We start from the raw sequence: 17,760 nt of genomic DNA on the forward strand, positions 1-17,760 counted from the left end.
TTATCATTTTACTTTATTTTATTTTTACTTTGTTTTCCTCTCTCAACTCCACTGCCACTTTCTCACCTTTCCAAAATTTGAAATTGTGTAAGGTTCTTTTTCCCTTTGATTTTAATAGTAATTATTGTTGAAATTGGACTTGTGTGTTTGTTTGTGCGCCTTATGTATGGGCTTTGAGATTTTGGTATGAGCTTGTGTATTTATGTTTGTTTGTGGACCTTATGTTTGAGCTTTGAGATTTGGGTATGCATATTGGATATCTAGTTAGGCTTAATTAAATTTATTAGTTTTTTTATTACATGTGGGCTCTACATATTAAATTTGGTTTGGTTTTAGTTATGGATTTATGTTTGTGTATTAAATTAGGTTTGAAGTATGAAATATTAAATTTAGGCCCAATTGAATTTATTTTGATTTGTCATATTTTAAACTTTGGTGAATTAATATAAAATTTGGGTTCATTTGTTGTTAATGAAATTTGTTGGATGAATTTATAATTGATAAATTTGGCATGAGACAATTGTGGTGTATTTTGGATGTTATTTTGGGTTTGCGTATTAAATTAGACTGATTTTGGTTGTGGATTTAGGTTTGCATATTAAATTAGGCTTGGATTATGGGATATTAAATTTAAGTCTAATGAAATCATTTTAATTTATCAAATTTTGGGTTTGATTAATTGAGCTTATATTTTGGTTATTAATTTGAAAATTTTGAATTAGGGCATATGACATGTGGGATATTTTTTTTAGGTTATATTTGATGATTTGGGTTCATTTTAATTTATAAAAGTTTATTGGACTAATTTGAAGTTTGAACTTGGGCTCGAATATCTGTTTTGGGCTTTGTATATTTCTTGATATTTACATTTGGGATATTTTTGTTTTTGCATGAGTCCATTCTACAACTATTGGCTGAGTATGAATTTATGACATGTGGTGCATGAAATTTCATGGAAGAAAGTGAGACTTGAAAGGCTGTAAATAGAGCATTGAACTTGTTGTAAGTTTGTTTGGGTACACGTTTTATTTTCCACTACTATTTGGTTTTATTTTTATTAGTTTTTGTAAATATTTGTTTGTATATATTTACTTACTGTGTACAAAATTGGATATCGAATAAGCCAAAAAAATTGTTTAAATAAGAGGAATAATTCAGTAAACATGTTTTAATAAAAATAATAGTTAAGAAATTATTCTTTTTAATAAAAGCAAGTTTTCTTAATAAAAATCTAGAAAAGTGTTTTTAGGAAAATCTAGAAAACAGCTTTTGATAAATAAATAAAAAAAAAAAATTGTTTCTAATAATAATTGTTTGAAATTTTTTTTGTAAATAAAGTTGTCCCAAAAATTAGTTTTTAATAAAATTGTCCAAAAAAATGTTTTTTTTAAATAAATTATTTTTTCCTTAATTAAAATGGGATTAAAAGTAATTTTTATAAATAGAGAATTTATTTATTTTTCTTTTTAATTAAAAATATTTTGCAAATAAAGTCATATTTTTTTTAATAATTTGTATAAATCACTTTTCTTAAATGAAAATAAATCGAAATATTTTTTTAAAATAAAATTGTAAAAATTCATTTCTTTTTAGTAAGTAAGTAAAAATAATTTTTGTGACCAAATTAAAATTTTATAATAAATTATTTTGATACAATAAGTGTAAATAAGTTTTTGAAAATTAAATAAAAATGAAATTGAGAAAATAAATTGAGTCTTTTGTGTAAATAAATAAATTGAAATCATTAATTCAAAATCATTTTTTATAAAATCCTTTGAAATTTCTTGAAAATGTTTTTTTAATATATATATTTTTATTTTAATTCAATAAATCATTTTGCATAATTCTCTTATCTATTCTTATAATTTGATTTTTTTTTTTTTATCATGACTTGCACATATAATTCATTTAGTAGAGATCATACGTATACGAACTTAGAAGGGTGCTTTAACTCACCACCGTACCTTCGTAATAGATAATCTTGACCCCTGAATCTAGATTCAATTTTTGTAAACATGTCTTTTTTCAAATAAGGAGTCAAACAAAGTTTTATTTTATTTTATTTTGTTTTCCTTTAAAAAAAAAAACTAAAATAAGTGACTTCAAGTCTTTTTAAAAAAATCAAAATTTCACCAAATAAAAAGCGAATTGAGTGGAGACGCACATGAAAAACGCGGGTCCACACCCCAGTTTTTTGTTTTTGTTTTTTTTTTTTTTTTCCATTGATTGGATCCAACAAAATATGGAAAACTCTCTAAAATATTTTTACATGCATTTTTATTTAATCTTATGATAAAAATATATTTTGTTTCAAACATACAATAAATTTCCTTTATAATTCATTTTTAATTAATCATTTAATTATTTTAGTATATTAAGTTAGAGTTGGAATTTAGTTTTTCTTTTTCTCTTCCTCATCCTCAATGGAGGTTAATAACACGCAAGATAAGTTGTTATGCTTAATTATTTATTAGGAAAAATATAATTATAAATTTTCTAAAACGAGAATATTTATGGTATGATTTTTTTCATTAATTTGAGTCACTTTCATGGACATCCTCAACATCAATGGAAATAAAAGATGGGGAACACAATAACAGAGGGCCCACTAGTGGAATGTTCTAAAAACTCTTTCTTATCAAATAATCAGGAACCTTGGTGAAGTAGATAGCTATGAAAGCCAACTGCCACCACTATGAGGTTTTGCACCATGGAACCTCATCATGAAAAATATACAATGGGTTAGAGTAGAGGAGGAGAAGAATGAGTAAAGAAGCCTTTGTCAATATAAATCATTTATTAAAAATGTTACTTCTTGAGAGGTTGTTAATATTAATATTGTTCTCATTTATTTTAAAATAGATTTTATTACTTTTTGATAAATATAAAATAGATTGCTATCTTTGATAAAATTGGGAAAGAATGTTGCTATATTTTAGGGGTTTATTTTTAATATTTATATTTTTTTCTTAATTTCTTTCTTAAAAATGTGGAAAAATATCAAATAAAAATAAGGAATTGTGATTGATAAAATTGTAAATTAAATACTATTGACAGTATTAGTTAAAAAGTGGTGATATTTCCACACACAAAAATCTATCTTCATACTCATCTATTTTTTATTTTCTTTTACACCTATGAAATCCTAACCCTACTTGGCCCTTTTTTAGTTTTTTTTCTCTCTCAAAATTTAATCTTAAAAATGAAAAAAGAAAAAAGAAAAAAAGAAAAAAAAACGAAGAGTGGGGTGCATGATCATGGTTGTTTGGTCATGCCTTTGTGACTTAAGTGACATGTTTTAGTTTTTCTTTTAGAAAGAAAAAGAGAAAGGAAGGATAAGAGGTGAGGTTGTTGATGATGGGTCATAGATATAAGGGAAATGAAACATTTTTACTATTTTACATCTATTTTTAAATAAAAACCTTTGTGTTATAAATATTTACGGTGTAAATCACTTTGAGTGGAAAAAATCTTTAGATCAAGTGGTCTATAATAATTTCACACCTAGTATTTTAATAATCTAACATTTCTTATTAAAACACCCCATCTCTTATATCTTTCCATTACAATATTGGATAAGAAGTTCATTAATTAATGTTAACTATCCAATAAAAATAAAAAATAATTAAAAATACTATTAAAACTAAAATCAAAATCAAAATATAAAAAATCAATTTACTCCTCAATATAAATTTATAGTTTTCTCAATACCTACACATTTTTTCTATACTAATTCTTCCATTGATTTTTTTATTTTCAAAAGGTTGAAGAAAAAGTCAAACTAAATAATTAAAGGTAAAAGCTCCATAATACTTAATACACTAATTTTATTTTATTTTCAAAAAACCAAAACTAAACAATAAACTTAAAAACAAAATTCTATAAATTATAAAATTATAGTGTTAGCTTAAAATGTATCACTTTTCTATACTTATATATATATATTTTACCATCTTATTACTTTGATTTTTTTATTGTAATTATGTTTAATTTTTTTTATTTAATAGTTTATATTCAATTTCATAATAAAAAAGATAAGAAGATGACATATTTTCACAAGAAATGTTACATGGTTAGACTTTTTGGTGTCAAACCATTTGTATACCATCTCTCATCGTCACCATTATCATTAATATTATTATTAGTATTATTATTATAATGGTAGACGTGTTGTTTTCAATTGAGGTCATTGTCATTATGATCGTTGTCATCATCATCATTATTATGGAAGAGGTATTTAAATAGTCAGACACCCAAATTAAAAATTGAACTCACTTAAAAGTTTTAGAAGTGGCAAAAAAAATTTTATAGTATAATTTTATATTATTAATGTTTATACAAGGTATATGAAAGTTTAGAGGAAACTAGTATTAAAAAAATAACAAAAAAGAAAAAAGAAAAATAGAAGAAAGGAAAATAATTATAAAAAAGATATATTGAAACTTAATAATTTTTTTTTATATTTTTTACAATTTGTAAATTTTAAATAATTTTTATTACATTTATTTTTCTTTTTCATTATTTTCATTAATCCAAATGATCTTATATGGTGCAAATTTAAGATTTGACTTAAAACAATATTTTATTTTCTTTCTCTATATAAAATCTTATATTATAAATAGCTTCTTTTTTTCCTACAAATGTTGCTATATTTTGTTACCTTTATTTTTTCATATAAAAATGAAATAGTAAAAAAGTACAAATTAAAAAGGGGTGATATTTTTACTCCCAAAAACTATCATTTACCCATCTGTTTTTATTTTTTTGATAATTAAAAAATGAATGTGAGAGAGTAAAAATATTTATGTTTTTGTAAAGTTACTTATGCCTATTAAATTCTAATCCTTCTTGTCTATTCCATTTCTTTTCTTTTTCCTCATTTTTATTTTAAAAAGTAAAAAATGTTAAAATTTTGAAAAAGAAAAAAGAAAAATGAAGAGTTGGGTGCATGATTGTGATTGTTTGGTCATGCATTTATAACTTATTAATATATTTCTTAGTCTTTTAGAAACATAAAGGAAAGTTAATAAAAAAAAGGAAAAGAGGTAAGATTCCTAATATAGAATGAATGGGTGTAAAGGAAATGAAGTGCTTTTGCCATTTTATATCTATTTTTAAATTTTAGAAAAAAGAGATTGGTGGGTGTAAATATAACCTATTAAAAATAGTTTATTTACGTACTTGTCATTAAAATTATGAATATAACTTCAAAATTACCCCCATTATAAATTTATATATAAATTATTTAAAATAATATATTTACAAACTATGTTATTTTAATACAATAGTACTGAACATTTTGTTGACTATATAATAATTCAAGATTAATTATTTCATTTTTTTATATATATTTTTTAAAACAAAATCTTTTATTAATAAAATGTTCTTTTACATTTATATTTAAAATATTAAAATAAAAACCTTTGTACTCTAAATATTTGGAATGAAATTTTTTTATAAATATAATATATATTTAATTACAATTTGTAGGACATAATAATAATAATAATAACCATATATTATTATTATTATTATTAATTTAATATGATATATTAATATGATAGAGGAGTTTAAATAGTTAGAAACCTAAATTTATAAACCACATGCTTAAAATTTTAAAATATATCACTAATTCATCAAAAATTTTATTTTTTATATTTATGAGAAAAGAAAAAATAAATCATAAAAATCATTTTTTGAGTTAATCTTATTATGAGAATTGAGTATATATTTAAAAAAAATTGAAAATTAAAAATGCAATCCAAAATTATAAATTTTTATACACCACTTATTATGTTTACTTTAAACAAAAAAATCCAAAGAGTTTATTTATTTAATAAATTAAATAAATTTTTATTAAAAATTTAGTGATGAATGATATGAAATTTGTGTCATTAAATACACTTATCCAATAATTCTTTTTTATTTTTTAGACTTTTTTCTTTTCAAACACCTTTCTCCCCGCTCTTTCTATAGTAAAAAATGTGCAAGTTTAAAAATGTATTAAGATGTTTTCAAAACAAGAACTTTTCAATTGATTAGTAGATCCAACAAAATATGAAAAACTCTCTAAAATATTTTTACATGCATTTTCATTTAATCTTATGATAAAAATATATTTTGTTTCAAACATATAATAAATTTCCTTTATAATTCATTTTTAATTAATCATATAATTATTTTTGTATATGAAGTTGAAGTTGAAAACTAGCTTTTCTTTTTCTTTTCCTCAATGGAGGTTAACAATATGGAAGAGAAGTTTTAGGCTTATTTATTAGGAAAAATATAATTATAAATTTTCCAAAACGAGAATATTTATGATGTGGCTTTTTTAATTAATCTGGGTCACTTTCATGGACATCCTCGATATCAATGTAAATAAAAGATGTAGAGCACAGTATTGCAGGGCCCGGTAGTGGGATGTTCTTCTAAAAAAAAAATTTGATCAAATAATCAAGAACCTTGGTGAATGAAAACCAAGCTAATGGGGCTTTGCACCATGGAACCTTATCATGAAAAATATACAATGAGTCAGAGTAGAGGAAGAAAAGAATGAGTAAAGAAGCCTTGTGAATATGAATCATTTATAAAAGCATGAAGAATTGCCTCCTTGCTTAGAAGCTTCATTGTTACTCCGTAGAAGGTTGGTATCATTAATGTTGTTCTCATTTATTTTAAAACGGATTTTATTACTTTTTGGTAAATATGAAATTGATATGGAAAATCATAACCACATACGATAAGATCCTACGAATTCCATCCTCTCACCCATGCTTGAATAAGAATTTAATTTTATACTATTTTAGTTTTTTAAGTAAATTTATTTTTAAGTCAAGTCAAAAGATATAAGAATTTTCATTTAAGTTAAGTTATTACATTTGATAAAATTTAAGAAAGAATGTTGCGGTTTGTTATTGAAGAAAAGTTTCTTGGTAGTTTCTTGGTTGCTACCTTTGATAAAAATATATTCTGTTTCAAACATGCAATAAATTTCCTTTATAATTCATTTTTAATTAATCATATAATTATTTTTGTATATTAAGTTAGGCTTAAAAATTAGTTTTTCTTTTTCCCTTCCTCAAGGGAGGTTAATAATAGGAAAAAGAAGTTGTTATGCTTACTTATTTATTAGGAAAAATATAATTAAAAATTTTCCAAAAATAGAATATTTATAGTATGATTTTTTTTTTGGTTATTAAGGCTTCTTTAGGATGTCCAAAAGTTGTGGGAAGGCTATTAAAAAAAATAAGAGAAAGAAATAGAAGGAAGGAAAATAATTGTAAAAAAAAAAATTTTAAACTCAATTTATTTTTGACAATATGTAAATTTTAAACAAATTTTATTTTATTTATATTTTTTGCATTATTTTCTTTAATCCAAATGAAATATGATAAGTCACAAGGTAATTATCTTTTTGGACTTGGCATAAAACAATATTTTTATTCTTCTTTTTCTATATAAAATCTTATATTATAAATTACTTATTTCTTACAAATGACATACATGATCTTTTTTCCAAAAAAAAAAAAATGTATATTAATAAAAATTAATTTTCTTTTCTTATCTTCTTTTTCTGTCTACATGAAATCAATCTCATACTATAAATTTTCTCTTAAATAATTCCTTGTGCCCTAAACAAAAGAATAATTTTAAAAAATATTTATTCTATTTTTTCTTTCTTTTTTGGAAAATTATCAAATATAGTGATCCACGAGTGATAAGTTCATTTAAGAGTCATTCTCATGCCCCCGATACGTACTCCAAGTGTGTAACAATCTTTCATTCCTCAAGTCCAAAAGCTCAAAGTGTAAATTGACCTAAACATTCACTTTGCAACCGGATGTTACCAATTACAAAATTCTTGTTTAGAGTAGTAAAACAAAATTTTATAGTATTCAAATCTAACTTTAAAACTAACACATCATCCAAAGCGTTAATGACCAAACAAATTCAATCTTAAACAATAGCTATTGGTAATTAAATTATAACAATTAAACAATGTCTAAAATTATACCAAACAAATTCTTCTTGGCCACACACACATCTTTTTTTTTTTTTCTTTCTAGCTGTCATTACACATAGGACTAGAAAACCTCTTTTTTCTTTTTTCTTTTTTCTTCACACTTCTTAGAAAACATGCAATTTTTTTTTTGTCATATTTCCAAAAATCATGCAACTTTTTTTTTTCCAACATTGATGATTTTTTTGTTCTATTTATTACTAATTTCATTGTTTAGATGTACTCATTTGAATATTTGAATTTTCTCTATTTTCATTGATAAATCAATCTATATTTATAAATTTTAAATTTTTAGATATTTTAAAGAATATCTAAAATGTTTAAAACTAATTAATGAATCTAAAATACTAATTTAAGGGTCAGAATATTATTTTTCAACCTTAAACCTTCAAATCTTCAACCCTATATTGCCCCATATTTCCTTATACTCTTTAATCTATCTTATTTTCGTGTAAAAGTGTTTTCTTAATAAAGAAGTTAAAGACAAAAATCTAATTTATAACTACAACTTTTAACAACATAAAGAATTTTCTATTATTTTTAAAAATTTTAATTATATTTTTAATTTACTATTTTGCCCCCAAAAATTAAGTTAAGGTGCTATTATAATCATCGTTTTTTAAGTCTTTCAAAGGATGCAAAACATAAAAAACAAAGGGCATGTTAGGTTGCTGTTTCCAGAAACTATTTTCTACTCATGAGAATAGAAAACACTCAAAAACACGTTTTACAATCCCAAATCCACACGCAAAAAACATACTCACAAGCCCTCAAATTTGTGTTCTCAAAAGTTTCTTTTCCAATTTCCTTCTCCAAATGTGAAAATTGATCGGCTATAGTGTTGGCGATGGTGGCAATGCTGCAATCTGAACTTCACATGGGCAACGAAGGTGGGTAAATATGTGTGTGAGAGAGATAAGAGGAATGGGGAAATGGAGGTGCTAAGATGAAAGAGGAAGAGTGGAGTGCTGATTATGTGGAACGAGAGGGAGAGATCGTGAGAAGAAAGACGGATGCTATAGAGATCAAGAGGAAGAAGAAGGTGCAGATGGAAAATTTGGGTAAGGATAGGTTTGAAAAGGGATTTTCCCTTTTTTTTTTTTCCTTTTTCTTTTAAGGAAAATAAAAAATGATTAAAAAAAATAAATTTTATATTAAAAAATGCATACGATTTTTAAAATTTTAAAATTATAAAAATTAATTAAAAAATGGATATAATTTTTTTTAATCTTTAAAATATTAAGTTAATCAAAGAAAATATAATTTTTTTAAATAAATAAACATATTGAAAAGGATTTATATTTATAGATTAATTTAATTATCAATTTTTTTTTTATGTTTAAAACAAATTTATTATTTTTATTTTAAAATTAAAATAATTGAAAAGGATGTTAGAAGGATAAGATTTAGTAGAAAATAGGAGATAAAAAAGCTAAATAGTTAAAGAGAATTTCAAATAAGTATATTCTTAGAAATTATAAATCCTTGAATTAATAAATATTCCTTAACGGTATCTACATTAATAAAATATGTTTGATTTTACATAATTGTCAATATTTCCTTTAAATATTTGTATCCAATATTTTTATAATCAATTTAGACGGCTAACAAAAGTTTTAAATTTGAATTATAATCTTATCGTCATTTAGTATGATATTTAGCAGTTTATTATTAAAATATTTCAACTTCTTATTTATTATAATTATAATAAAAAATATATAATTAAATTTTAAATAAAATAAAAAATAAAAATATAATTTGATTTCCCATTCAAATCCATCACCTTCTTGTTATTATCTTTTGTTGAATTTTTATTTATTTATATATTTTTCTATAAATAGAGAAGAGATATCAAGAAAACATTAAATTAAAAAAAAGGTAACTTCCAAACATGTTTTTTGTTTTATTTGTTCTAAAAAATATTTTTTTATTAACTTAACAAAACATGTTTTTTTCATTTTTAAGAACAAAAACTGTTTTTCAAAATTGAGTTTCCAAAAGCAATTTTATTTCTGAAAACACTAAAAACTATTTTTCAAAAAATAGCAACCAAACAGGCCCAAAGTATATCTCTATGTTTTTCATTTTTAAGTAAAATATATCTCTATTTTTTTCTTTTATATTATATATTTTTATTTTCTAAGTTATTATTATTATTATTATTATTATTATTATTATTATTTTAACAATATAAAAATTATTATATATAACTTATCAAGTAATATATATATATATATATATATATATATATATATATAGTATAATAATTAATTTAAAATTACCATTTCATTAATTATCATCATCATCATCATCATCTTACAAATGTAAATAATATCATCATAATGATTATTGATAATTGTTAAAAAGCCGAAATAAAATATATTGTATTCTTGCTTATATTGTAAGTTTAATGCATAACTGTGGCACCTACATTTTACAACAAATCTAATAGTGTTAGAAGCATTGCCTAACTCTACTATATTGGTTTCTACATTTATACACCATCCCCATGAATTAGCATCCTAGGTGCATTCTTATTAGTAATGGTTTTTATAATGAAACTCATATACCTAATAAAAAAACTAGTCTTCTAAGATTAATTTATAGTAGATGAAATATTGTTCAAGAGTATATTTATTTAATAAATTAAGTAATTTTTTTTATAAAATTTATTGGTAAATAATATTAAATTTGTGCTGTCAAATAACATTATCCAATTTTTTTTTCACTTTTTATTTGATCAAACTAAATATGGAAAGCTTTCAAGATTTTTTTTTAAGTAACATTTTTATTGAATGTTAGTGAAAATAGTATTTTCATGGACCGATTCAACCATCGGTCCCCAGTAAATTGTGAACCGATAATTTTTCCGGTTCAACGATGGGTCGGATTCTGAAAGTTAAAAATGCTTTTAGAGAAGGGCTGACAGAGCAGTGTCACAGTCCATGAGAGTACCAGAACACCAGGTTGGAGAGTGGCAGGACATTACTGTCCCTTCCTTTGGCAGCTACATAAACAAAACTAAGTCGAGGGCTCTGGGCCTCTTTATGGATAGGAATTGTACATTTCAAGTTGGCATTTTCAGGCATCAAGGTATTGATATAAGCCCACCTTCAAGATTTCTTCATACATATATAACAGAATCTCCAAGTATGCTAGACTCATATCTGTTTTGATTTCCTTTTTATTGGAAGTACACATGGTGGATTTGTCTTATATGAAGGTAGAGGAACCTGGAAATGTATCATATCATTGTGTTTGTGTGAAACTTGCTCCATGGATGTCAGGGAAAGGGCAATTTGTATTGCCAATTGTTTTTGAATCATGCTGACACTCAATGAAAGAGAAGTAATTAGACATTGCTGGGTTTTTATTAGATTTGTATGTACTATCTATCACTACTATTATCTTGTATAATTCAGCTAGAATAGCCATTTTAAGGATAAGGGTTACTGATGGGCAGGGTTCTAGGAATCTGATCAAGTTGAATTCTAGAGGGTTCTTCCAAGACATCTGGATTTGGCTTTCAGAAATACAAATGGCTTAAGGAACTTGCAGCTCAGCTGTAAAATTGGAGATAAAGGACTTAATGTTGCCATGGCATGCATCATGCATCATGAGGTCTTCCATTTTTTTCTCCCTGTATTCTTGTCCTAGAACTTTCCCTCAAACTCTCCCAGATCCAAATAAATCAGTGTTCCGTATTATATGGGTTTGGTATATGTTTGTCTAGCATGGGCTCCTGTCCTACTAGAGCTACTGGCCTTGGATGATACTGAGTGACAAAAAATGTACTTATAGCATCTGTTTGGTTTCAAAATGACTAAGGGACTACAGAACAAGCTCTGTACTCCTTTGGCTGCTTCTATTTGTAATGTTAAGCCTGGGATATGTCTGTACAAATAAGGCTAGAAATGGCTCTTACCCTAGGCCCTTTCTTGTTGTCATGCTTTGGGAAAAGATAGGTTTGTTAGAAAAAATTTCTCCCTTCCTTTTTCTCAATATGATTAATGAACCTGGCATGTTTTGTGTTTGACAAGCTACCATGACGGTGGTAGATAAACCATTAAATCCAGTGTTGTTTCAACAAAAAGAGGCTTGACCAGAAAGAATAGATGAGATCTTAAGTCACAAAACAGCAACTGAGGGTGTAAAATGTGATGCTATTCTTTCTTCTTGTTCTTCCTTTCAAACCAGTAGAAGAGCTGATAATCCTAGGGGAAGGAGGCTTGAGATTTAGGATGCTTCTTGTTAAATCATAGGTTCCTCTGAACTTAGAAAAAAAATGCCTCAATATCCATCTGTGGTTTTTGACCTTACAAAGCTTGGGTTCTCCTTGGCAGTCTGGTAGTTCTTACAAATATTTCTTCTGGATAGTAGAAGCTTGTTTGGTTTTAGACACTGCTGGGGAAAGAAAAAGGGAAAGGAGGGAAAAGAATAAAACCGCGAAAGAAGATAAAATGCAAGTTTGAGCCTGGTAAAGTTTTTTTTTTCTACTATTTCCCTTGCTTAATTTCCTCACTTCCCAAACAGAAAATGGAGATTTTTCCTTCATATTTTCATTTCTTTCATATGTTTCCATCAAAATTTTATTCCTCTCTCTCCTTTTGCAAGATCTGAACAGAGCCTAAATGTCTTTTTCTATATTATTATTTTTTTTTTCCATTTTGCCTTTTGACCCTACATGCTTAGGACTCATTTCTCCTTGACATTAATGGAATTCTTCCAAGGACAAATTGTGATTTCTACTGCCATTCTTGGCCCACATTCTGAATAAAATTTCTGTAGGATCATGTCACTTTTCTCAGGGTTTCCTTCTTCCTAGTTGCACTTTCTGTGGGTAAGACTAAGGCTGCCAACCCTAGTGATCCTGTTAACTGCTGCTAGAGAAGGCCTTAGCTGATTCCAAACATGCAGCATATATTTTGAGGCATAGAAAATATTTTGTCTCCATTAGCTGAATTCAGAAAGACCTCTACACCAGGAGAAACTACTCATACATATGCACGAACGCAAAAACCGTATAATAAGTATAAGATTATTCTTGGGAGATTTGATGGTGGCTATTTGTTTCATGATGTAGAGGCACTAGTCTTAGAAAAGATGAAAAACTAATTTGCAGAAACTGGAAGGTATTTCACAAGCCAGTCAATTGGCCAAGATAAAGCTGCAAGGCCGATGCACACACCCCATTGGCCCCAATCCAGCCTCTCAGTATTGGCAAACCTCTTCAGAAACTCAACCATCACCACTTGAAGAGCTATAGTAATCCCAATGATCCCTACAAACAGTCTGTTCTTAAGTATCCCCTTGAAGAAGAACTTGTTCTTTTTGTCCATGTTCCTAGCATTGAACTCGTTGAAGACTTGGCAGAGGACAAAAGTATTGAAAATCAGGGTGTTGTTAATCTTCTCATCCACACCAAAGATCGAACTTCCCTTATACTGTAGGATCAGCAAGACAGAAATCTGGTAAAGGGCCTGAGAAATGAGATTCCTCCACATGACATTAGTTATGAGTGGCTTGGATCGACCCACAGGTGGCTTCATCAATAGATCATTTGTGGGTTGCTCAGTGGCCAAGGCTAAAGCTCCAAAGGTATCCTGTATCAGGTTCACCCACAACAGCTGGACAGCAGTAAGAGGAACTTTCCCAGAAGCAACTGCAGCAACAAAATTGATGCCCAGGGCAGCAACATTGATTGTGAGTTGAAACTGGATGAACTTTTGAAGGTTATTATATACACATCTTCCCCATTTCATAACTGTCACCACAGAAGTGAAGTTGTCATCCAGGATGACAATGTCTGAGCTCTCTTTTGCAACTTCTGTGCCTTGAATTCCCATGGAGAGCCCAATGTCTGCTTCTTTTAGAGCAGGGGCATCATTGGTGCCATCACCTGTGACTGCTACCACATGGCCTTTCTTCTTCAAGCTCTGCACCATCAAAAGCTTGTCAAATGGGGATGATCTGGCCATTACTCGGATGATATCAATCTTATCCATCCTCTCTCTGTGAGAGTAATTTCTGAATGTTACACCTTCCACAACTGCATTGTTGAAATCCTCATCAGGTTTGAGAATCCCACATTCCATAGCTATTGCTTTTGCAGTGAAAATGTTGTCTCCAGTGATCATTTTAACGTTCACTCCAGCATCCCTACAAACTTCTACTGCTCTTCTTACTCCTGGTCGACACGGGTCCTTCAAGCCTACTAGCCCCAACAAGATCATGCCAGTTTCTTCAAGCTTTTCTTGTAGAGCCTGTTTATAGGCAAAGGCAATGCAACGCAGGCTTTTAGCTGCCATGTCTCTAATAAGTCCTCCAAACTGCCCCCTTTTCTTGTCATCCATTACTTTTACTATCCCACTTTTGTCATAATAGTGTGAACACATGGCTAGTATCATCTCTGCAGCTCCCTTCCAATGTATGTGAATCGTGTTATCAGCGATTCTGTTCACCAGAACCCCACTTCGTTTCTTCTGTGAATTGAAAGCCTCTACATGGAGAATCTCAAAACTTAGCTTCTGTTCGTCAATGTCCATGCCCAAATCAACCAGTGCCCATGTGAGGATTGCCGACTCTGTGGGGCTACCAGAGATCTCTGGAACTGATGTGGAAGGAAGTTTGCAAACGCTGCCAGTTGTGTTCAAACCAACTCCCTGTTTCAACAATTCAAGAACAGTTGGAGCTACTCCCCTGTAAGTTTCATCCTTTATTACTTCACTCTCAAGCCAAAACTCAACCACCTTCATCTTGTTTAAGGTAAGGGTGCCAGTTTTGTCTGTGCAAATAGTTGTGACAGAGCCCATTGTTTCACATGCAGAGAGTTTCCTGACCAGGGCTTGGTCAGTCATCATCCGTCTCATGGAATAGGCCAGAGTTAGTGTAACAGCCATAGGCAAACCCTCTGGAATGGCGATCACCAGGACGGTAACTGCTGCAGAAACAAGATGCACAACTGAATTCATCACGTTGTCGATCTTTGTCTTGCTACCATTGAATTCCCTGTTCCCACTATCATCTTCAATGTTTCCAGTGAAGTACCGGATGAAGAGAACCACAAGAACAATCAGAGCCACAGCCAAACCAAGCTTCCCTATAGTTGAAGCCAGCTTGTCGAGGCGAGCCTGCAATGGAGTCTGCTCGTCCAATTCACGACGAATGGAGCTCATCATCTCGCCCCATGCTGTGTTCATCCCTACGGAAGTGACAAGCATTGTACCAAATCCATCCGAAACCTTTGTGCCAGAGAACATGAATGGATTCTCTTTCTCATTGATCTCAACATGGTCACTTTCACCAGTCATGCTTGACTCATCCACTTTCAAGGAATGACCCTCCATGAACAACCCATCAGCAGGAACCTGATCCCCAATATTCAAAAACACAATATCCCCCACTACAAGTTGGAAGATGGACACAGGTTGCCTCCGTCCTTGTCTCACCACTTGCACTCTTATGTCACTGCTCTCACTTGAAAACTTGTGAAACTGTCCGGATTGCCTGAAGTTACTGATAGAAGACACAGCAACAATTAAAAGGATGGCCACAATAATACTCCCCCCATCATACCATCCTTCTCTAGGGCCTTCCTCTTTGATTCCAAATCCTAGAGAAAGGGCTGCGCATATCAAAAGTATAATAATGGTGGTATCCTTGGATGCTTCAACAACAAAACTGAGGAAACCTTTCTTAGGCGGCTTCGTGTACTCATTGGATCCGAAGACATTTCTTCGGTGAATAAGATCAGCCTCGTGGCCATCGATACCGTTCTTTTCGTTGGTCCCCAGAAGTGCAGGAAGCTGCTTCACTCCTCCAAATTGACGCAAACGTTCCAAGTCCTTGTCTCTTACCATCTCAGTGAGCATTCTCTGACCAACATTGCGGAAGGGCAACACATGCTCATCACCCGAGCGACCATGACCAGAATCATCTTCATGGACATCCTGAACATCGATGGAAAGATAAGACCGGGAGCTTAGTACTCCAGGGCCCAGTACTGGGATGCTCTTCTTCACAGTTCTCTTAGACAAAGAATCAAGCACCTTGGTGAAGTAGATGGCAATGAAAGCGAACCGCCATCGGAGGTGAGGCTTTGAAGCCAAGCGATCATCCGCTAAAAACTTGGCCATTTGGCCTGATTCAGTATACTGCTTCAGGACACTAAACAAGAATGAAATTCATATATGTGAAGTTTGGAGAACTTGTTGCGCTGGAAACTTCATTATAAAGAACATGCAAAGACTCAGAAGAGAAGAAAACAAAAGAGAAGCCATAGAAGCAGACACTGGTTTTACAGAAGCTCCCACCACGTCAGAAGCTTCATCGTAGCTTCCCGGGGCGAGTATACCAGCCGTCAAAACGTACGACAGACTTTCCCAACATCGTGTTCGTCATCAAAAGGGAAAAAGCATGCCTTCATCAATTATTTTTGGTATTTTTCAGAGATATTTAAAAAGAAAAATTAAAATTTAAGAGTGGAGAATCCCGTTTGATGTCAGCAAAATTAATGATTAAAATTTTGGCAAAATTAGCATTTTCCTTGAAAATTATTTTTGGTAAAAATTATGAATAAATTCCCCGGCTCGTTCTTCCGTAAGCCGTCAACCTTATCGATACTTATGGAATTGTATTGACCACTTTTTTTTTGACTTGATCATGACTAATAATTCAATTTGGGACTATCCAAATTTTAAAATATATAAGAACTTTTAGATGTATACATAAAAGAGTTCTTATGCTCTAATATTTTTCTTTGTCTCCGAAGTTTCATCGTAATTTCTAGATTGTTTCCTTTCATAAAAATTAGGAAGGAAAATGCTTAATTTTATTATAACTTTTATCAACTTTTTTTAATTCAAATTTAGATTCTTAGGACTTGTTTAAAACAATTTTCTATTCTTAAAACAAAAATATAGAAAACCTATTTAGTATTTATGTTATTTTAAAAATAAAATACATGATATTTTTTATTGTTTTTATTTGCTTTCTAATAGTTATTTTGATATATTTTTGTTTTACAAAAATCAAATAACAATTTTTAAAAACTATTGTCAAAAATTATTTTTTAAAATTATTTTCAAAAATAGTTACCGAATAAATCTTTACTTTCTTGGAAGTTAATAAACAAATCAAATGTTAACATCAAATAAAACAAAAAGAAAAATATTCCAACTAATCGGGTCAACTACAAAGCCAAATTCCTTTTTAGTATAATAGAAAATCAAGTAGAAGTTGGAAGAATATTTATGCAACAACTTTCTTTAATAAATTGGAAAAATTTAGGAAGTATTAAGATACACTCAAGGAATAAAATGTTGAGGGATTTCGCTTTTTGATATTTTTCTTATATTTTTTTCGATTCTTCCAATATTTTTTTGACATTTTGAGACATTGTCGTGATTGAATCTTTTTTCTTCTTCCTTCACTTGCATTAGATGTTAAATAAAATATTTTAGAAATTTTAGAGCTCAAGAAGAGGTACGAGCTTTCAACCCTAGCCTTGGACAAGAAATGGGTGGCTTATTGCCATTAAGTCAATGTGGTTGATAATGTGCTATCATATATAAATATATATACTAATTTTATTTTTTGTGTCTTGTATTAATACAGAAAATGAATTATTAAAATTTTAAAACTTGTAAAATAAATTAATTTTAATTATTTTATATTCAAATTCTAATAAATTGATTATTCAAAATAAAAAACTATAAATTAATCATTTTATATCTTTTATA

The 17,760-nt window shown here is 28.7% G+C and overlaps 1 protein-coding gene across 1 annotated transcript; it reads right to left on the minus strand.

Annotated features, from left to right (window-relative positions):
* Nucleotides 1–12,943: 12,943 nt before the first annotated feature.
* LOC100246906 (calcium-transporting ATPase 12, plasma membrane-type) lies at nucleotides 12,944–16,667 on the minus strand. The gene has a single exon (XM_002273965.3). It carries the CDS (start codon nucleotides 16,153–16,155, stop codon nucleotides 13,132–13,134), a length of 3,024 nt encoding a protein of 1,007 aa, XP_002274001.1. The 5' UTR covers nucleotides 16,156–16,667; the 3' UTR covers nucleotides 12,944–13,131.
* Between the last annotated feature and the right edge of the window lie 1,093 nt (nucleotides 16,668–17,760).

Source organism: Vitis vinifera, chromosome 14, assembly GCF_030704535.1.
Source record: "Vitis vinifera cultivar Pinot Noir 40024 chromosome 14, ASM3070453v1".
NCBI lineage: Eukaryota > Viridiplantae > Streptophyta > Magnoliopsida > Vitales > Vitaceae > Vitis > Vitis vinifera.